This window comes from Sturnus vulgaris, chromosome 4 (assembly GCF_052056855.1).
Source record: "Sturnus vulgaris isolate bStuVul1 chromosome 4, bStuVul1.hap1, whole genome shotgun sequence".
In the NCBI taxonomy this organism is placed as follows: domain Eukaryota; kingdom Metazoa; phylum Chordata; class Aves; order Passeriformes; family Sturnidae; genus Sturnus; species Sturnus vulgaris.
In genome coordinates this window covers 7694678-7716904 of record NC_142246.1, presented here as the reverse complement: position 1 = coordinate 7716904, position 22227 = coordinate 7694678, and the positions used below count along the sequence as shown (strand labels likewise).

Below are 22227 nucleotides of genomic sequence, written 5' to 3'. Positions count from 1 at the left end.
TTTTGGCATCAGTAAATCTGGCCCTTTGGCTAGTGTAAATTTTGTACTTTGACTCCTGTCAAGATGCTGGTAAGACTACAATTAAAAGTAAAGCAGTCAATGTTTGAAATGGTATAAAACTCGTGTAACATCAGTGTAGTAAAACAAATATATATATATGAGAGAGAGAGGGAGAGGGTAAGTGGGCTTGTCTGGATTTACATGCAAGGAGAATTTGTAACTACTCATCTATTCAGATTCTCAGCATCAAGTCTTCAAAACACAGGACTGCTGCTGTAGGATTCCACAGCAGCAATACCACTCTGGCAGCTGTTCCTAAATTTTTAGATAAATTTCATCATGGTTCCATCCTAAGGTCACTGATTTCAACACAAAGAGAGAGTTGCTGTGTGACTACATGAACACCCAGATGAGCTGCACTGCTGGGAGCCACAGCTTCTTCAAAGAAAAAAAAAAATCTCAGAAAAACAAATTACCTGTATCTTCTGACTCATCATCGTCATCCTCATCATCACCTGATGAAGGGGAATCTGGAAAGAGACAAGAGAGAAGTGAAGCAGAAAGAGGATGGTATGTGGGGACACTATGCTGGATGAGGCTGTTGGTGTCACAGGCTCCAGCAAGGGAGGACATCCAAGTGATGGCTCACCCTCCCTTGGAGCTCCCCCAGCCCAGCCCCTGATGTTGCTGGGCCAGGCACAACTGGACAGGAGCTTTCTCAGCTGGGAGAGAGGTGTCATGAGTCTGCCAGTGCTCTGAAAACGTGGTCCAATGTCAAATACCTCTCCCTGTGTGAAATGCTCTCTTACTCATAAATACAAAAGAAATTCTAAGCTGGAAAATTTCTTTTTGCAGAACAAGCTCTCTGACTTTTTTTTCTTCCCTCTAGCATTCACTCTGAAGACTTTTTATTTTACCATGTCTCAAAACGACAGGTCAGCATTTCTAATTCACTTACCCTGCAGTTTTCTTTTAACTCAATATCCCCGTCACGTCTCCCTTCATTAACTCCTTGTTCAAACACCAAGACCAAAACTTTTGAACTTCTTGCAATCAAACCTCTCTCCATCGTTTTGATGGCTACTCCATGAACCAGTTCCCTTTAGTTATACTCCTCCCACAGAGGCACCTCAAGGCTGTAACTCAATACAGGTAAACAGGTGGGAATTTTCCATCTGTATCTCTCCAAAACATCCTGAACTGCTTCTTTTAATGTGGTCTAACATTTCACCTTCTCCAAGCTGTCCACAATGAAGGCTCAGTCCCTCTTCCCCCCTTCAAGTGAATACTGTAAAGGTAAATGCCATTATCAAATAGCAGCTTAGTGTTTGATTTAGTTTACACAGTTTAGTTTAGTACAGTTCAGAGTCTGGAAGATTTAGCATCACTACTTACAGTTAACTCTTTTTAATTCTAATTTTTAACTAATTACTGGTTACGTAATCTCCAGGAATTTTTCTTTTTAATAAAGGCAAAATGCTATCAACCCAGTAGCCTTTATGTTCTCAGACAGTGGTAAAAGAACTTGGCCTTAAACATTAGAAAACAGGAAACATTATGAGTGTTCAACATGGGGCCAGAAATGTAAAGTGCTGCTTCAGATCAAGCCAGGCACAACATCCTTCATTGCAAGACGCACTTGAGTTTTCTACTGTTTTCTGACCAGGAACCAGTGGAGGTAAAAATGGAAAAGGTGGGGAGGGGATAAAAAGAGGGAAAGAGAAGGAAAGGTAACAACAAATAGGTCTTCCCTGCAGAATCTGGAAGGGCCTTCCAGGCATTTTCACCGTCCACAGAAGCAACACATGAAACATCTCCCTGCCTTAGACTGCAGGGGCTCATTGTGCTTTGCACCTTCTCCTTGGCAAAGCCTCAAGGGCGACTTTTAACACATATCCAACTGCAAATCCACAGTTGAGGTCCTGCTGGCAGCAGAACTAGGGAAATGCCATGGGGCTTGCTCAAAGTGAAGTGGATGTTTAGGTGTTTTGGCTGATCCAGCAGGTTTACTCAAGTCCTGGCGAAGGCAGAAACTGAGCCAAATCCCCAGCAGCATCGACAGAGAAATCAGCACCTTTTCAGCTCTGCTCTCAGATTTGGTTACCCATATATTAGCACATGATTATAGTTTACTTCTGCTTTCCAATGAATCCATCATGACCAGAGGAGCAGAATCAATTTTTAAACTAATTAAAAAACATTTTCACAAGGTTGAGGGAAATCTTTGACTTTTCTTGTTTTTGAGATGAGATGTGAAGCTCAGATTTTAAGACCCAATATCCTGTACTCATAGCTACTGTCCTATTCAGGTTACTAAAACATCACCTTTTTCAAAAGGTGACTAAAAATTATAAGCTATTTGTTTATCATTTCCTAAAACAATAATCCTTTGCAGAAGTTGTTGAGTATTGGCAAGAACTGCTCAAAAGGGCTTTAATTATGAATGAAAAGAGACTTAACTTTGTTCAGTCACTTGTTTTGTAATGCTTGTCCTTGGGTATTTTGAAAGCTCTGTTTGCTGATACCAGCCTGAACAGTCCATGCTCATCACAGAGGTTCTGCTCAGCCACTAAATCCAAAGGCTGCTCTGTGCATGAAATGGTTACAGAAATGGATCTTCTGCCAACAGGGCTGATATCAGTTTGGGCATGCAGCCTCTACACGATCCTTTCCAAGTGCTCAGCTTTTAAGGGGACAGTATGTTTCTTTTTGTAAATTAGCAAAACACTCAAGGCCCTTGTCTGTCAAGGGAGGAATTTTAAAGAGATCAGATCCTGCCATTAATCAGCTTGGTTCTTGGCCCTTGAATGCCAGCTCCAGCATCTCCTTGCTCTGCCTCCAACATCAGACATCCCCCTGTGCACAGTCAGAGTCACTGCAGAACAGTCAGTCTGCTGCAGACTCAGATCTCATGGCTCTGTGCAGGAAAATCCAGATATGCCCCTAGGACGTGGAAGCATCTCTCAAAATGGAACTTAAGTGTGGATCAGCTATTCCAAACACACCTAGCCTAGTTTTGCTCTTAAGAACACATATCAGAGCAATTCCAGTTTGTTAGTACAGTTTTAAACCAGTTTAACATAGAGAATAACTCCAGCCCTAAACATCAGATATCCACATGAACACCTGACCAGACACCTGAGCTAACTGCTGGCATTACCTTTAAGAATAGGGGACACAAACCACAAATCTCTGATCACAGTCCCATCTCTGCAGTGCCACACTGAGAAATCAATACTAATTATGAAGAAATACCTGAGTATATGAGAGGCACCACTATTGCCACATAAAGCAGGGCTTCAAAGTTTAAAACAAGTGCTGCTGACAGCTAAAAAGTAGGCTCCCACATTACCAGCACTTTGGTGGTAATGACAGTGGGCTAATAGAATCAAAGACTCATAATGTTGTCAGAAAGCAGGTTCAGGTTACTCGCTAGTTCTTAAGCTGTTATTAGCTATTATTAGTGAAGAGGAAAAATACAGGGGCTTAAACTTTTTAAAAGCAGAGGATTATCAGTCCTTCCACTATTAAAAACAATTTCTCACTTTACAAACTTTTGGGGCTGGCAGCTGTTTCATTTGAGCATGTAACCAGCTGCCCTCTCTTGCCTCCCTGCTGCCCCTTGAACTCAAAAGCATTTTCATGTCACTTAGGAAAAAAAAAGAGAGTAACATTTCTAACAACCTGCAGTTCTCTGGATAGTCCCAATAATCATACCTAGCTCAAGAAAGCCTTTCATGGGCCAAATACTTCTTTAATCATTTAATTGAACTGACCTTGAAGCATTCACAGCAATCTCCAGTAACGTTCAATAAAAAGCAGATGTTGCTAAAGGCTTGGTGAAACGAGCTTTTATTCTCACTATGGTTTTCTCTCTCACAAAATCCTACTGCAAGAGAAAGCTCTTTATGGAGTGGATGTGATTCACAGTCACAAACATCTCTGTGTTTGGTTTTCAGACAGAGACTCTTACTTTTTGAAGGAACTCAACTTTTGGAGAAAGGACCTGCTATTCAAGGATTCTTGAAAAAGCTCCAACAGTTTGAGGGCAAATGAAAGTTTTCGAACCCTGAGATGCACAAGGGGCTAATTCACCTGAAAATTCAGGCTTTTAACCTGTGATCAGGAGGTTTTTTATCTGCTCACAGCGATGACTATCCATCTACCAATGAATCAGGCTGAAATAATGAAAATGACCTTTGTGTTGGTGGTTAGCTATCTGGAAACAACAGATTTTTTTGGCACTCTGTGTTTAGTGATCCAGGCTTGGACAGCTTGTAGCTGTTCTGTTCTATCGTCCTCATCACAAAAAATATGGCCAAGCAAACGACAGCATGTGCTTTGCTAACACAGCACTTGTTTGTAATGTATGAATCCCAATAAGTAACTTTGATGAAGCACATATTTTAGATATACACAGTTTACAGATAAGCTACCTCCAAAACAAGCTAGCAATTTGTGATAACTGCGATGGAGGGCAGAGATTTACCAGCTACAACAGAGAAACAGTTTTCAGGAATTTCCAGCTTTTACGTGCAATTTTGCCACTGATTTGTCACGTAACATGGAAAATATCATTTAACCCCCATGAGCCACAGTTCACTCACTCACAAAAGACTTCAAAGGCACATGTAGCATTGCATCTATTTGAGTGTTAAGGGGGATTTGAAGTTTAATCTGACTAGCACCCTTTCTAAGTCTCTCTCAGTATTAACATCAAGCTGCAACATTTGGTATGGACACGCAAGCATTCCTCTATTGGTTTGTTTTGCCAGACTAATCACTGTCAGGAGTTACCAGGGAGGTACAGACCCTCCAAGGACAAACACCACAAACCACCAGTTGTGCTGAACATGTGGAAGGGCAAAAATTTAAAAAATAAGAAAAAAAAAATAGAAAATCATTGAAACAGCTGTATTTCTGCACATACCTGTAACTCTGACTGTAAAGTTTCCCAGGACCTCGTTGGAATGCCTTGGCTTGCAACTGTACAGCCCTGAGTCATCATATGACACATTGATTATCTTCAACAGTTTTTGTCCAATATGAGTTCTGTTGGTAGGTGCAATTCCAATACCATCTTTAAACCAGAAAACAGACACAGAAGAGCCTTGGGTGTTACAGGAAAGTTCAATGGTATCTCCATTTCCAAACACCAACTCTTCCAGAAAGGCGGTCTCACTCCTCAAGTATTCTGCAAAGGGAGAAAGAAATGGAGATAAATAAATAAGAGCAGATATCAGAGACAGAAAGGGTGTTTAAAAAAGAAACATATCTTGTATTTACTCCACTGATGCTTCATGTGCCCAGACCTTCCCCTTGCCTGCCACAGGCAGGAGCTGTGCAAAGACAGTCAGGTCTGTGGTGGATCTACAAGGATGGCTTTGACCCAACAGCAACCAAAACACGTCCACCCCACCAGCTGCATCACAACAAACAGCACAGACCTCTAGAAGGGTCATTGCAACAGCCAGTGCTGCAGGTGAGGGGGTGATCTGGCAGAAATAAGTGTGTGCTGGCAAGTTCAGTCTCTGGACCTCCTTTTGTTCATTCCTGTGAGTCTGTCCACAAACCCTACGAGACCCAGCAAGGACAGGACATAAGAAGCAGAATCAGGGATAAACCGAATTTCTTATGTGACTCTAGGTGACCCAAAGGAAACATCTGTGGGCTGAAGAAAAGAGGTGGAAGGCTGGACAGAAGATGCAGGTTGGAATAGCTAAAGTAAATGAAACCATCACTAGCTTCCTGCTGAAGTTATTCTCTGTGCAACGAAAGTGCAGAACCAAAGACATACTCATAGATTATGACTTCACTATGAAACCAATGCAGTACAGCAGCTCCAAATGCCTGAGGATGTAGCATTGGCTTCAGACTGCTCTTCTGCACTGAGCTGAAAGAGTTGGAGCAGGCTATAAGAGAAAAATGTATTGCTTTTCTCTTCTTGTCATGCATGTTTTTTATTCTTGTATAAACGTAAAGATTTAAAATATAAAACTGCAGCAGTCAATAGCCTTGCAGGGTAGAAAGGATGGATTCTGGAGGCCTGAAAAGGTGGTATTTCATGGGAGGTATTGTCTCCCAGGAGGCAAAGCCCACACTCACTGGGATTACAAAGAACCTTTCCTCATAACGTGGCAGCAATTCCAACTCAAATATTTTATGGTTTGGCCAGAATGTTGTGGTGTTCGTGCAGTCAAAGGTTTAGGGTGTTGGGTTTTTTTCCCTTTTAATAAATTTTTTCCTGGAAAGCATACACATTTAATAAATCAAAGAAGACGACTGAGCTCCATGCAGAATCTCCCTGCTATCAGACTAGCATTCATTGCTACATTTGAGTCTTCACCCACGGTCTCTTCCCATGGATATAAATACCTGGGATATATCTCTGGGGAAAATATGGTCAAGAAATATTCTGGTTTAACTGTTCAAGTTTTTTCTTCCTTCTTCTAGACCATGAGGATTTTTTTACTGGTACCAACTTTGGCTTCAAATTAAAAAGCCCTGTGGATATCTCTGCAGTTGCAAGACTGAGTACTGGCCTAACTCTGATGGAACCTCTTGCTAATTTAATCTATAGGAAAACAAACCCCACAGAACTGTAAAACCCCTCCACACAAAACAGTTCTACCAAAGCTGTTTGCCAAATGATCAAGACTTGTGTATTTTGGCTTTTATATTACAAACCTACTGAACAGGAACAAGCCCAGACTAAGCACAGGCCAAACTGTACTGGTTAGCCATTTAAAAGGAAATAACTCTTTTTTGAAAACCATAATGAACCTGGGTTAGTGACAAAGCAACAAAGAATTTTTATAAAATGCATACAGGGAATGCTGGAATGAAGAAGAAAGCAAGACTCAGCAGATGGACTGGGGTCTCAAGCTTCTTCTGTGGAATGAAGCAGCATCTCGTTTCTGACAATTTCATTTTGGCATCTCTACCCTCAATCTCCCCAGTCAGTCTCCAGCAGACATTGTGAAGCAAAGTTTGGTTCTAGTGATTTTATTCCTACTGACTGGGCATAATCTCAGGAAAGATGTCGTGGTGAATTAAAAGGAGAACGCGACTAATGGTCTTAATCTCACTTCTCTTAACTGTTTTTCAAACTTTTGTTTATATACTTACGGCTTAAAAAATAAACAGGACTCAAACTGAGTCCCGAGATCTCCACAAAGTATTTAAATGGGCACTCAAATGCTTTTAAGCACTTTGCCAACTGTGACCTTGGAAAACCAATTTTTACTCTCATTCCTTATATAGCTTTCAAGTACAAAGATAAATCTGAAAGCAGAGACAGTCTCATTTCCATGCTTAAAACAGCAGGAGTTCAAAGCAGGGAACCAAAGCTCACATCTCTCACAGAGTGGCTGGAATCCAGCACCTCCTTCCTGCCTTCCAGCTGCAAGTGCCTGCTGTTTCCAACACCTTTTCAACCAGAGACACCAAGACATGAAGGAGAGATGAATCTGCCCCCTCTGAGGCCAACTCTCCAGCTATAAAAAAATGGGAGGGGACACAGCCAGGAGAGCTGAGCCCAGCCAGCCCAAGGGATATTCCAGACCATATGACATCATGCTCAGCAATGAGACTGGGGAAGAAGGGGGATTGTTTGGAGTGGTGGCATTTGTCTTTCTCAGCCACTCTATGATAGAGCCTGGCTGAACACCTGCCTGGGGAAGTGGTGAACTGATTCCTTGTTCTGCTTTGCTTCTGTGTACAGTCCTTGCTTCTCTTTTAAATTGTCTTTATCACCACCTGTAAGTTTTCTCACTTTTTCTCTTCCAATTCTCTCCTCCATCCTCCGAGATGGGGTGAGCAAGCTGCAGTGTGGGGTGAGCTCCCAGGCAGGGTTAAACCATGACACACAGGTATAAATTACCAGGGAGTTAACTCGTGTAGGGGTTACAGGAGCCCACGCTGACACTTGCCAGCAGAGCAGGGATTAACACATTTGCAGCTTTAACAGGCTCTTCAAAAGAAAGAGGCAATCTGGGTTGTGGGCTCTCAAGGTATGACTAAAATTCAACAGATTATTAGTTTAGCCAAAGCAGTAGTGACTTGAGAACTACCAAGAGATGCATCTGATGGAGATCAGCACTTGCAGCATCATCACTGCTCACAGCAAAACCAGAGCAAGAGACCATTTTTAAGCTGTTCAGAGGAGCAAAAATGCTGCAACTGGCTGGAAACACCTTCCACAAAGAGGAGCAGTTGGCCCAGCAACGCTGAAATGCTTTTGTATGCATTCACTTATAAGGATAAGATACTTCATCTCTGTAGCTGCTTGGCTCATCCCAGCAATAACTCACTTTCTGTGTGGTTCACGGCTCCAAGTACTTAAGTGTGTCGGTATTTCCATCAGCTGTCTGCTCCTCTCAGACATCAATACTTGTTTCTGGCAGAGCCTGGAAATGTTTTATTTTGGTCTTAATGCATGCAACTCTCAAATTATGTACTATTCAGGCAAGAAAGGACAAGGAAGAGGTGGAGGGTGGTAGGCTATCCCTGGGCTGCTAAGGAGATGGAGGGTGGTGGGCTATTCCCAGGCTGCTTATGGCCCCCCAAAAATCCAAGCCAACCTAGAGCCTGCCTGATGCCCTCCTGTGTGTCAGGGACTATTTCCAGATGCTGCTCCTGGGCAGCAAAGGCTCACAGAGGGGGGTGAGGGAGCCCCAGGGTCCCATGTCACTTCACAGGGTGCTGGGTTCTGGCTCCAGAAAATGTCTCTCTCTTCACCTTTCATTTTTCCCCTGGAGTAACTTCCCACAACCCTACTTTTACAAACACCAAAGTGTTCAGGAGTCTCCTGAGGAACTCCTCTGATGGGGTATGTGCATCCTCCATCATCATCATCATCATCATCCTTTTCCTTCAGTGGGCATCCTGCAACAGGGGAACATCCACCACACAACTCCAACCGCACTGGGACTCCCCCCACAGAGTGACACACAACTTTCAGTACCACCAGCAAGAGCTTCTCACCCCACCCTGAACCCTGGCAATCCCTGAGAGGCTTTCCAGGACTGCTTCACAGCCCAGTGCTGGAAGGGACAAAGGCTCAATTCTAAGCACATCATATTTTTCCCTTTTCAAGCTGGACAAGCTGTATTTGGCATGTTAACAAGCACAGAGACAGCAGCGCTCCACGCATTTCTCTCTTCAGGTTAACTTGAAATCGTTTCTTTTTCCATGTATTTTATTGCACCAAATCCACCGTGACAGGATACATTATAGGATCACAGGGCAACAGCCATGCCAGAGCTTTCTCCTGTTGAGTTTGTTATCCCATTCCCAGGGGGATCACAGTCCCAGCCAGCAAGCTGGTGAATAATTGCTGGAGGTGTATGAAAACCTCCAGCATTAGGGGATGAACAGAGCCATGATGGCAAAGAGCATGTACACTATCTCCAGACTCAGACCAGCACTGTGGCCTGTATGTTTAGCCCTGGTTTATTCTCAGTAAGTGTCCTACCTGTGTTAACAGAGTATTATTCACCAGTGAATAATATTCAGGTGTTTTTCAGAATACCTGTGTGGCCGTTCTTGGGATGGAGTCACTTCCCCACCTCACCTTGGGACCTCTGCACTGGGAAGAGCAAACTTCTCAGAAGGGAAATAAAACACTTTTATTGCCAAATACTGTTCCTTTAAGACCCATCTAAATCTAAAAGGTAGCCAGGAAAAGTGACAAGTGGCCTCAGTGTCACCCCCCACAGGAACCATGCCATGCACAGAACCCACATCCCTATTCCCTCTGTCTCCTCCTCCCAGAGAGGCAGACCTGGGGGAATACTGAAAATCTCCAAAGCAGCCCCTGGGAGAGGTGGGCATGATGAGATTGTGGGATCACCTGTTTCCCCAGGAACCTGCCTTCTCAGGGCAGGTAAGATCGAGGGAGTGGTGCAGTGTGTGCATACCCTCACTGCTCTGCTGGGAGCTGATGGGGTATTTTATATATACATTTATTTATTTATTTGGCAGTGCTTTATGCAGGGCACAGCTCCCCCTCCTTTCTGCACAGCTGTGACAGTGCCAGAGGTGGAACATCCCTGTCTGGCTATGGCCCTGTCACCCCAAAAGGCACCTCACCAGCCTGGCACAGCAAATATAACAAATACATCCATGCTACAGAAAGTATTTTGTGTGTATATTTTCTATTGTATTTTATTTATAAAATAAATGTAATTATATAAAACATTCAGTTTTCTTTCTTCCCCATCTCCTCTCTCCTTCTAAGGTCACAACCCCTCTTGCACCACACTTGCCAGTGTCAGGCTTCAGCCATCCTGGGAAGAAGAGGCTTACTCTGGCAATCACAGCAGCACAGGATGCTTTGCTGAAGCAGTATCACCTCCCAAAGTGGTGTTTTGCTGGGTTATCTCCCCTGCTCAGTGGGGCTCACACCCAGAAATAAAATATTGCAAAAATAAAATATCTGTATCTGTGAAAGTCTAAACTGTGGCATAAAAATATATCTTCATATATATATAAATATATCTTTATATATCTGAAAAGGGTTTGCCTCCATTATTTTACAGAATCATAGAACCATAGAATGGTTTGTGTTGGAAAGGATCTTAAATATTATCTCATCCCAACACCCCTGCCATGGGCAAGGACACCTTCTCCTAGACCAGATCACTCAAAGGTACCACTTTATCTTTCCTATATTACAAGTGTTTGCTTGGGAGGAGGCAGTTCTCCTGGAAAAGCTTAAAACAGCTTTAATAATAACAACACTAATACTAATAATAATGCAAAGTAGACTGTTTATACTGTATTTGCATTGCAGTGGCGTATTGTTACCAGACATTTCTTTCAAAGGCATTAACAAGTAACTGCACTATGTTACCACTCCGTGGGGGTTTTCTTAGATCTGTTTTAGGAGAAAAGCAAACCTTTTTCCTAGAGAATTAGCTGAACAATAACCAGGTTTAGTTCTGTCATATGCAGCTTTCTTTATAAACAAGAGATTATGGAAAGGAATAAAAAAATCTCTACTGTTTAGCTTGGCTATCCCCGACAGCGACTTTGGAAGAGCTTCCAAAATGGAAAAAGCAGATGTTGCAAATCTGCCTTATCTACGGAGCAACTGTTGACTCTGTTGTGCAAATCCTAATTTACATCTGCATGAAAGGTTTCAGAGATTAAATGGCATTCAAGGAGGAATATTAGCTTTCCTCCCTCCCTCCAGCTCTCCTTTGAATGGATTTACTACTGGCAATTAGCTTTCTGTTCCATCGGCCAAGTAGAAAACAGGATTCATCAGGACTCTACAGTATCCTCCTTTTAATGGACTGTTTTCTTAGATCACCCAATTCATGCACAGAGAGTTTAAAGAAATAAATTGTCACAAAGCTAAAACAGTTACAAAAACACTTTGGCCAGAAGGATTTCCCTCTGACACTTGGAAGTCCCGAGGAGGACAAAAAAACCCCACCAGAGAACAAATCAAAGGGGTCTCCTGGCTACACCTAAAACGATGGGAATGCAAACCCCTCCAGAGGCACAGCTTTGGTTGCTGCTGAGAGCCCAGATCTAGACCCAGGGATAGCCTTCAGCTGGGGATTACTGGCTTAAAGGAACAAGTGATGGGGAGTTTTCCTTAAAATCTAGCCAGATTTTGTACAACTAAACACTTGGTTCCCCACTCAAAACAGGGAAGCAAACACCACTTGTATGTCTCTAGTAAGCTCAGAGTTCTGTGTTGAACTTTTTTTAGAGAAATTAAATGTCTCCATCAGTGGTCCCCAAAGATGGAGCAGAGGATGGGAGGCAGCAGGGGCACACTGATGTCCCCAGGCTATGAGAGCTCCTGGCTCCTGCTCTCCCAGGTGCCCAAATCTCAGTGCTTTCCTCTCGGAAGGCAGCAATGAGCTGCAGCAGCTCTCAGCAGGGTGGGGGTGACATCAGTCCCAGCCTGGCAGGACCAGCACACCCTTGCAGCTGCTGGCCCACAGGTCACACTGACCACCTCACCCAACCCTGGTGGCCAAACATGGCCAACCCACACTGCTCTGTGCTCAGAGGGATGGGACACCCACTGGGCTGGTCCTTGGGGGAGCACAAGAGACTGGGCTCTCATCCTTTTGGCGTCTGCCTCTGAAGAGCAGTGGCCAACTCGGCCTCAGCTTTTGCTCAGCACAAGCTGGGGCATCCCAGCTGACAGACAGATCCCACCACCAAGCAGCTGATGTTTGACATTTCTGCTCTACATGCCTGAGGAAGTCCAAATAACTCTCATCATTGCAGCAAGCAAGCAACTCCCACAAGCCCTTTCAAAGCCAGTGGCAGCAGCTATGGAAACTGAGGCACAGAATGAGACTTCCCAGCATCCCAATGGATTGGGCAAAGCTTGATCCAGACTACATCTGAGCAGAACTTGGGTCCTACCAAACCTGTGCTCTTCAGCATCAGTGCACCACAGCATCCCTCCTGCTCCTCTGGACCAGGGTACCTGCAGGGGTTTTGTAGGTGACACACCCCAAGCAATTAGCAGGGTTTGCTACATGGACACACCTTGCACAAATGACTGCTCCACACAGCATAGGGAAAGGGGAGCAGCTGTACCTTTGGAAATATTTTTAAAACTTTCTTATAATGTTGCTGAATGATTCTTCTGGTTATTTTTTTTTCCTGGGCTCTTTCTCTATGCCTTCCTTCCTAAAAAGCTTTCAAAAATTCTTTACTGCTGGAGTTTTGACATCCAGGGTGGGCTTTCAGCTACTTGGTCACTTCTATCAAAATTTCACCACCTCTCAAGTGCTCTTGCAGATGAACTTTTAAGAAATACGTAAGTTCCCTAGGCTCAAAAGTTTAGGTTCACCTCAGAGGAACTTTTTAAGGGATACAAATGCTCCTGGTTCCCTTTCCAATCCCCAAGCCAGTTTTGCCCTGGAAGCTATTTGTGATGCTTTCTGAAGTGGGCTTTAAGATCACATGGCATCAGAAAAAATTTGCCATAAAGCCCCAACCTTTCCCCTTCGGTTCACAGCTATGCAGCTCCCAAATCCCAGGTCCTCTGCATTTCCCTTGCACTTTTAATGTGCACTCCTCTAATCTTCATTTAATGCAGGCAGCTGGCTGCAAATACCCCCAAACAATGACTTTAATCCTAAGTATCCTGAAGCCCCCCTTTCCTTCCCGCACCAAAACTGAAGGAAAAAAAATGAAAAGAACAGCCTCAAGACAGTAAGATGGAGAAATCCAAGCTATCCACTGGGCCAAAGGATCAGAAAGACACAATGAGCTAAATTTTGCCGGGTTTGCTAATTAAAAACGGAAGCTACCCCACTTTGGAGCCAAGGCAGAGAGGTGGGGGGAGTTCTCATGCTATTCAAAAAATCGGCTTCCAACTGGGACCATATTCACTCCACATTCATTGTCATTCCAACTACGAGTGTCCTAGTTTCAAAATGAAAACTACTCTCCGGTGTAGCTAGTGAAAACTAACACCAGTTTTGAGGCATTAAACAAAATTTATTGATTGCATTTTCCCACCCACTAAAACTTTAATAAGCATTAAACCTGAAACTCCTGGCCCCGTTTCCTCCCTCTACCCTCTCTCTCCATAAAAAGGGTCAGGCTCCTCTATATGGAGATTAGGACTTAATGTTTGGTATTTGTTTATGAGCCTATCAATTGCCTTTATTTCAGGGGGGAGAAAAGCACATCTTAAAAAAAAACACCCTCTTGTACAGGGATTAAGAGAGGGCAAAGGTTTAGGGTACTTTGGGTGGGTTTCTTCCCAACTGATTCTGGGTTTTACATATATGAAGGACCATGTTCACGTGAATGAAAATAAGAAAATATTCCCCTTTTTGTAAGTTTCCCTTGAGTAACACAAAATGCTGTTTTCCAAAGATCCCTATTTCTCAGCAATAAGATGCAGAACTTCAAGTCTTCTCTCCTGGCCGTTTTCAGCTGTGTAAAAGGGAAAAACAATAATAATTTGGGGGCCGCTCTGTCTGCATACTTAGTAAAGAAAACGAAGGTCAAACATTTGAAATGCAAAGGTCAGTGATTAAGTCCAGAAATCCATATCTATGCATCAAAATGAATAGCCAGATTTTGAGAGTGCTTAAGTGATTTAAACGCAGAGCCTGATCTGGCTCAGCATCTTTCAAAACCAAGCTTGTTATTTCAGTCTCAAGCGAGATTTAGGTGCCAGGTACCCCAGTTGGAGAAATTTAACAGTAATCTCCTTTCAGGAACTCTGATCCACTTTAATGTCGCAAATGACAAATGAAGATTTTGTTATTTAGAAAACACCTCTAAAGCTGCAACACTTTGTCCTTGTGCTAAACTCAAGTCTTATCCTTCAGCATTATTAAAAAGAGTTGTGAGAGATGGCAAAGAAAGGTAATGTCAAAAATTCTTTTATTTCTCCTCTTTAAAGAAGGCTGCTAAAGGGATTAGACAGCTTTGAGTTCACTGCTCTGTTAAATCAACCTTACAATATTTTTTCAGCTTGTTTGACTTGCTGTTTCTGTATACATTTGTGTTTTCACCTTTTTGCATTCAAATCTCACGCTTAGTGTTTGTCCCGCGCTTCTCACAGGAAATTTAGTCAGTTCTTTATTTGTACTGAGTCTACAGGGTTATAGAAAACAGACTTGGAAAACAATCCTTAAATTAGCAGGACTCACTGGCTTCCATGCATACAGCATCCACGCAGGGCAGTGAATACCATCCAACCTGAATGCAGAGGTTTATCATTTCCAGCAGCAGCACCAGGGCATCAGGTTCACCAGGAGGGACCTTTTAATGGTCTCCTGTAACCCTATCTATTACAGCAGGGTTTGGACTCCACTTTACAAATTAAGAGAGAGTTCAAGGAAGTCATGCGTGTCTTGGTTCCCACTGCCTTCAGCCAGTTTTAGTGCTCCCAAATAATCATCTGCAACCTGCACTGTTAGGATCCAGAAATTCCAGAAGCAGGGTAGATACCTCTATGCAAAGGTATTTTAGCATTGAATGAACCAGGGATATATTCCCCACCCTTCTGACTCTGATTTTCCCAGCTTCTCCTTTCCTTTCCCCACCAGAAACACTTATAAATTCTTCTCTGTGCAAATGAGCCTCTAAGAATTAGATGGATGCTGTTGTGATGCCAAAGATAGTCAGTGCAGCAGGCAAGCCAAGGGAGAAAGAAAACAGACACTTCTCTCTGCCAGGTGGAAGATATAATGATAAAGGCTGAGCCCAGCAGCCACCAAGGGGCTGGCTGGGTTTGTCCAATTTCACGTCTTCATGAGTAGTGCAAGGTGGTGGTTCAGCCCACCCAAGGGAGCATGGCAGGAGCTTAGCTTTGGTGCCTGACTTTCAGACAATCTCCCTTGATGTATAACCCATAAATGGAGCAAGAGCTGCACACAGGATTCTGCCTCCTCCACTCCCTTTCCAGGGGTGGGTGGTTAATCCAGGGTCGTCTTTTCTTCCTGCCTGCCCTGAGACATCCTATGTCACCCCTCCAACTGCTCCTTCTCATGCCCAAAACAGCTGGGCTCAAGCACTGGGTGAAGTTATTCCTGCCAAGTCTGCACCTCTTGTCTGCACTTCACTTGCTATGCACTGGGAGGAGGGGACAGAGAGGGAGAAAACCTCTACTTCAAACATTTACATCTATTTTGAAAGCATCTGAGGAGGTTTCAGGCCCTTTTTTGCCAGAACTAACACAATCTTGTTCAGAGTATGCAGGTGACTCCTTACAGGAAGGATTTGCATTGCTTGGGGTCACCAGACCCAGGATCAGGCAGTGACCCCCCACCAAGACCATGGTGGTGGGTACAAACCTGCCCCTTTTTGTCCCTGCATTGAGGAGGACAGGGCAAAGGACAGCCCCTGCTGTCCCCTCTGTCCTTCCCTCCCTGTCATGAAGACTTTTATGATGCAGAAGTCCACTGCCTCCTCAAATCCAAGATGCCAGCATGCCTACACCTAAAAATGAGGCAGAAATCTCATTCCTTCACTAAATAATTCACATGTTAGAACCCCAGCACAAGTCCATCAACACTTTCCAGGAGTTATTTTCCTTTTTGACTGGGCAGACAGCAAAGCATTTCTGTAGTAGGAGGCTTCATGTCTGGGTTTCCTTTGCCTCCTAGTTCAAATAATGGAAATACTAACTGAACCACTGGGCAGAAGAAAACTGAGTGTGACCCTTTTGTGAAAACTCTGGGGGTTCCCATTTGCTCCTCCAGCTCTCTGCCCTAAATGGGACAAGGGCACAGTCAAGATGCCCCTCTCTGAGACACTTTCCTTCAGCCTAAGGAAACACAGTACTGTATTCAGTAACACAGTACTCTGTATTCAAACTCCACTCTATTTACTGTATTTATATTATATCCCAGGATGGCAGCTGGAGTGCAGCAGAGTGGTTTTACTCAGTATCTTCAAGGCTAATGCTGGTATCCCCTATTAGCCACTTACATCCTTCTTCCCAAGCTGGATGAACCAGGAGCCTGGAAAGCCTGAAACGTATTTTTTATGCTTGATTACAGATTTCAAGACACCAGGCCCCCATTCATTATATTTTGACACTGATGACTTTGGGCTGAGCTGGAATAAACGCTTTGCACTCGCTCATGTCTCACGACATCCACCAGTGTTTAACTTGAAAGAAGGTGGGTGATGGATTTGTAGCAACTCTGGGCAGGGATGCAGAGAGGACACCATCTACTGTTTCTTACTTTCCCCTCACTGCCCACCCCACCCCTTCCTTTCTGCAATTAATCAATTTAGAAATCAGGAGGCAAAGTTTTCTTGCAGCCTCCTCCTGCGATCAGCCCTGTGAGGCAAAGGCTGAGGACACGGCAGGGCAGCTGCAAGGTCCAAATGCTGCCTGTGGAGCTTGGAGCAGCATTTGGGCTACTCAGTGGGAGCACTGGGATCCCAGTCCTGCAGCTCATCCCAACCAGGGGCCTCCCAGGGCCCAACCCACCACGTGCTGGAAGAGGCTTTTGGAATTTTCTTTGAAAAAAAACTTATGCTTTCACAGAAAGCTGTGAATTCATACATAACACACTGACTGTAAAAATCAAAAGAATTTTTTATTTTTCTCCCCCAACTGCATTCAGGTCTTTTTTTACACAGTGAATACTGGAGGCTGGAACAAGGTGATATTTAAGGTCCCATCCAACCCAAACCATTCCATTATCCTCTGGTTCCAAATCCCAGCTAATTTATGTACCTCCATTTACCAGATCCCCTTGCTTCTGCATGAACCCCCAGCCTATTAACATAACTATTTAAACTGGACATGTTTTCCTAAACATTCTTCTTTCATAAACTGCCAAGTGACAGTTGTTTACTGTCAACAAGCCTGGATACTCCAAGACAGGGAGAAATATGCCCTTGCAACAGGCAGATGTATCGGCTACCAAAGGAAGATTAAAATCTGGTGTTTTTCTCCCTCCTCAGAAATGCTTTATTCGTACAGATACTCATGATACCGATCAGAAGAGATGGTACTATGCCTAATTCCAATCATTCTTTTAATTAAAGTAAGGCTCATTGAGGATTTATCTTCGTTTGAAAATGCTAATTGCCAGGGCACACTCAGAACTCCTTAACCTTCTCACTGTAATTGGTTTCTCCTCTTCACTTTTAGCTGTGATACTCCCATCTCCCAAGGCACATCTTGGCTCATCTTACACAGATCCTGCTACTGGCTAGAAACAGAATGCTTTCCTGGGGGAATCTATAGAGAGAGAAGTTAAAAACATTTTAAACAAAAATGAAATCACCAGTTTGTTCAGGCCCTACAGTCTCCACACAAGCTGCTGAAGTATTTTGCTGGGAGGCAATTGCTTGTACTTGAGTCTCGCCCATGAAAGCGGGGTTATTAAAAAAAAAAAAAAAAATCCTATGGGAAAAGTTTTTCTTGTGCTCTGCCTGCCCAGGAAGCGCCAGGAAAGCTCCAGAAAAGAGGACCCAGAGCAGAGGCACAGGGGAGCTGGGTGCTGGCTGTCACCACTGCCTCTGGTGTGCTTCTGGTTGTGATGCTGCCACGGGCTCCCAGTACAGAAAGCAAGATGGGAAGTGAAGGTCTGTGTTACAGCTGGTTAGAGAGGAATGGGAGGTCACTGAAAGCCAGTTCAGGGATCTCCACCCCCAAACTAGGAGCCCTTTTACTCGCCAGAGTTTCCTCTGCTTGTTAAAATGTTTGGGTCATTAGAAAGCTTCCCAAACAATCCCTGCTTATGCTAAATAGCTGCTCCCACCACGATCTGTGAAGGGCTTCAGCCTTCTCTCTTGGAAATCAATGGGGGCTTTTTTCGCCTGGGATTCAATAGGCACAAGATCAAGACCTCATTATTATTTTTACAGGACTACAAGAAGCAGAGAATGGCAAAACCCCTAAGGAAAGCAATGACCCTCCGAACTGGGAGCCAGATTTGCTATGAAGGATCTTTACAAGTTCTGTCAAGCATCAAAATAAAATTAAAAATCTAATTCTTGGGATCTTTTCAGTTTTCTGACAGGGAAAGCAGAAGGTTGAGAAAGGCTGGCCTCATCATTTGGATCCAGAGGCATCTCCCGTAGCTCCTTTTTACTCCAAAGAAAAGCCTTCACAGATGTGTATTTTACCTTCCCCAGGGGGAGTGAGCAAGAGGAGATGAGCTGTCAGTTCAGGGTGATGCCAGTTCCCCTGCATTGCCCCGTGGAACAGAAACACCTCCAAGGCTTCACAGGATCTCCTCTGCCACACACCCCAGTGAAACCCCAGCAAATCCCCTCTGCAGAGGCACCACCAGCAACACAGGGGACTGGATGGCTCCTGGGACATGGTCCTGCTACAAGGACCATGCCTGCATCCCATTTCACAGAGCCAGGTGCTGCCTGCCTCTTGTGAGAGGAGCATCAGAGATGCCCTCATCCTCAGCACCTCCCTGGAGCTCTCTGACAGTGAAGATTTCCCTTTCTTGCCTGTTCTTTTACATCACTCCTTCCTCTTGGCATCAGTGAGAACCCATCCACACACCACATCACCACCACAAAGTTTGGCCCCTAAGCAATACCCAGATATTTTGCTGTCTCCCCTACACACAAACCGAGTCAGGTCAACTCCAAAATGCTTAAAAATCCATTACTGCTGGACACTAGTACAATCCTTATAACCCAGCATTGGTCTCCAAAGCTTTACTGATTTAACTATGTAAGCTGGAATGATTTAGTGAGATTCCTTGTGAACAGCACAAGGTAGCTCATTGAGATCAAGGTACAATTATAAAATACTTCATTTTCCAGGGCAAAAGTTTTAAATGCAGATAAACTCACAAACAGTTCCGTCAGTTATGAAAAGCAACAGTTGGGAAGCCACCTCTGGAAGTTTCTGGAATGCCATGGTGCACTATCAGTGCCTGTTACTGCCTTTCCCTAAAAGCCACATACTCAAGGAACTTAACTGATGGCTTGGCTCCTTGGGTGAAAAGGAAATGAAGGGAAAAAATCCAAAGCAACATGCTGCCAAGTGTCAGTGTGACATTTTCAGGTAGCTCAGCAGGTCAGAGTACAGCCCTGGCTGTACTGGTGCAAACAGCAGTGCAGGGTCCTGGGGCTGTGATACTCCCAGGAAGAGCCCTGGGCACACACAGCAGCCTGTGGAGCAATGCCTGTTCCCCGAGAGACATCCTGGGCTGCATCCTTTCCTCACCCAAAAACTTGGAACCCTTCTCACTTGAGTTATTAACTCTTTTAACCCCTCACAACCTGCAGAAATGGCACAGCCCCAAAATCTCACAGATGCTAAACGTGTAAGCACACGGCAATTGTTTTGCATACAGTTCTGTGTGATAAAGAGATCTACTTCCAAGTTTTAATATAACCTTTTTATTTAACCAACTCCTTATCTTGCCTTGCGCTCTGGATTTGAGAAAGCAAGGCCAGCACACCAGACCTACCTCCACCTCTGCAATAAATACCACCCCTTTCTTAGATTAATACATCTGAAACTGAAGCAGTTACCAGAGAAATGTTTTCTCACTTGACTGTGTTGCTATTCTTCAAAAATAGCTTTGCTACACTGAGTAACCTGAGTGCCACTGCACCAAAAAAAATAAAATTGATTTAACTACCTCCTGGCTAGTTCCTATCCACCTGAATGCAAAAGTCCTGATAGCCTATCAGAATAATAGGGCAGGTTTACATCTGATTACCTTTCACATTTTAACTACTAAGTTTACTAAAGGTTTTACTCAGCCCATATCTCACAGTTCTTGTTTGCTTTTGATACTGCAGAAACTTCCTGGTCATTCAAGCCAAGGAGCAGATACTTTAGGGGTAAGCACACCAGGAATACAGCATTCACTGCAGGAATAAAAGCCCTTCTTCACACATACAGAGCTTTAAACCACATCTATGGCACTTGGCAACCTGAGCTCTGAGCCTATGAGAAAGGGGACACTGGGGGAGTCAGCTTTACTTCAGAGAAGAAGTTTCTTTTTAAACAAGACCACCCGATAAACATCCAAAACAGGGGAAACCGCTAAACTGATAAGCTATGTAGGAGGCCAAGGAAAAAAAAAATCAGGGTGTAACAAGGTATTTTAAGGTACTTTTGGCTTTGTATACGTCTTCAGACATGGTTCTAGCCTAGCATTTACAGAGAGGTGCTTTCAGATTTACTCCTCCTACAGTCTGGGCTGCCTGCTGCCACATACCACGAGTGGCTATGCTGGACCAGAGTCCCCGAAATTGCTGAAAAATAACCCAGTGTAAGGCAAACTTTTACCAGGCACCATCCTCTTTGGCATACAGGCTGGTACATGTAGAATCAAGTTTATCACTAATCGCTATTAAAAGAGATGAAATGGCAACCAGTGAAACAGCTACATCAAACCACTCCATTGAATGGCTTGCAGTCAGCAGGCAATTTCAAGGTTGGAGTATTTTTTAAACGTCAGGAAAAAAGGAAGAAACAGGTATGCAGAGTCAGACAAACTCCCAGGACGCATGGAAAGTTACAAGCATGTAGCCCATGAAGGACAAGACAGAAATCTATTCAAACAGGGAAACATAAGAAAAACAGCCAGATTCATTGCTTATCTGTGTATCAGGTATAGCTGAGCTGGGAAAAACCGGGGAGGGAATTTTGACTCTGTTTTCAGTATAAACAGAAAATCATATATATTATCTTATTATAATTATTATATTTCAGTATAATCTGAATTTGTTATAAGCCTGATGGGTCTACCTTATCTATAGTAAAAATTGCCAAAAGCTAAACCATGATGACAACACAGCCACTTCTCCATGAAACCTAATGGCTCGTGCTCAGGCTCCTGCACTGAATCCTACACACTTCAATGACCAGCCAGAAAAAGCCACCAGGAGGCCATGCCCTAACCTTAGCTAAAATTAAGGTGCAGCAAATGCCTTCAGTCACAGCTCTGCATGCCAACAAGAGGTCACTGTCAGAAACGCTTTGATCTAACGCTTTATTATAAACTGAAAATTTTATTAATTGCTCAGAAACCAGGCTGATTCCCTACCATTTAGGATCCCTAAGTGAATAGCAGATGTACACAGTAAGTATTCAGAAAGGACAGCTTTCTAAGGATTTAGGTGGATATCAAAGTTCACTGCTATTGACCATATTTTAAAAGGAAAAATTTTGTTTCTCAGCCTTGTAGAAGCAGGGGGAACCCTCCTCTAGCTTTATGAAAATTCTCAGCTTTGTGCAACCAGCAGACTGGGTCCCACTGTATGGAAATGGTCTGGATAGAGTGGGAACGCCGTAAATCAAAACTTCTTTGGTGTTCAACTAATTTCAAAACCAGTGTTCAGTCAGGTTTCAGGACAGGTTCACCTTCCCAAACAGCACTGGGGATTTTTTTGGAGGGAGTTGTAAAAGTTAACATGCCAGTCAGAGTGGCTTACTTTAATTGCATGATTTAATTAGCAGATCAACACTTTGCTACACAATTTTCAGAAGTACTTTCATCACGTTTCCTACTCAGCGGTGGCTAATAAAGTCTTAATTAAAAGAAAAAATCCTCAGATTTAATTGGACTGACCCTTGTCAGTATGTTTAGAAGCCATCATGTTTTACAGCTACTATTGAATGCATTAAGTCCATCTCTGCACTGGAATAGACTTTCTAGTTCACTGTTTGCTAGGTAAGAACTATAATTTTTTTTAAAGAAGCGATGTTTCATCATCATTTACTTGTATCCTCCTATTTTATTGCATATAGTAAAATATGCTAGTCTTAATATTAAA

The 22227-nt window shown here is 43.5% G+C and overlaps 1 protein-coding gene across 3 annotated transcripts in view; it reads right to left on the bottom strand.

Moving 5' to 3' along the window:
• FGFR3 (fibroblast growth factor receptor 3) overlaps positions 1-22227 on the bottom strand; it is a 54580-nt gene that overhangs the window by 28795 nt on the left and 3558 nt on the right. For all 3 annotated transcript variants that reach the window (XM_088163025.1, XM_014895227.2, XM_088163026.1), the window contains exons 2-3: positions 4931-5194; positions 477-530 (exon numbers count right to left, since the gene is read on the bottom strand). In XM_088163025.1, the coding sequence (XP_088019151.1) occupies positions 477-530; positions 4931-5194 (318 nt within the window). The remainder of the gene's footprint in view (positions 1-476; positions 531-4930; positions 5195-22227) is intronic.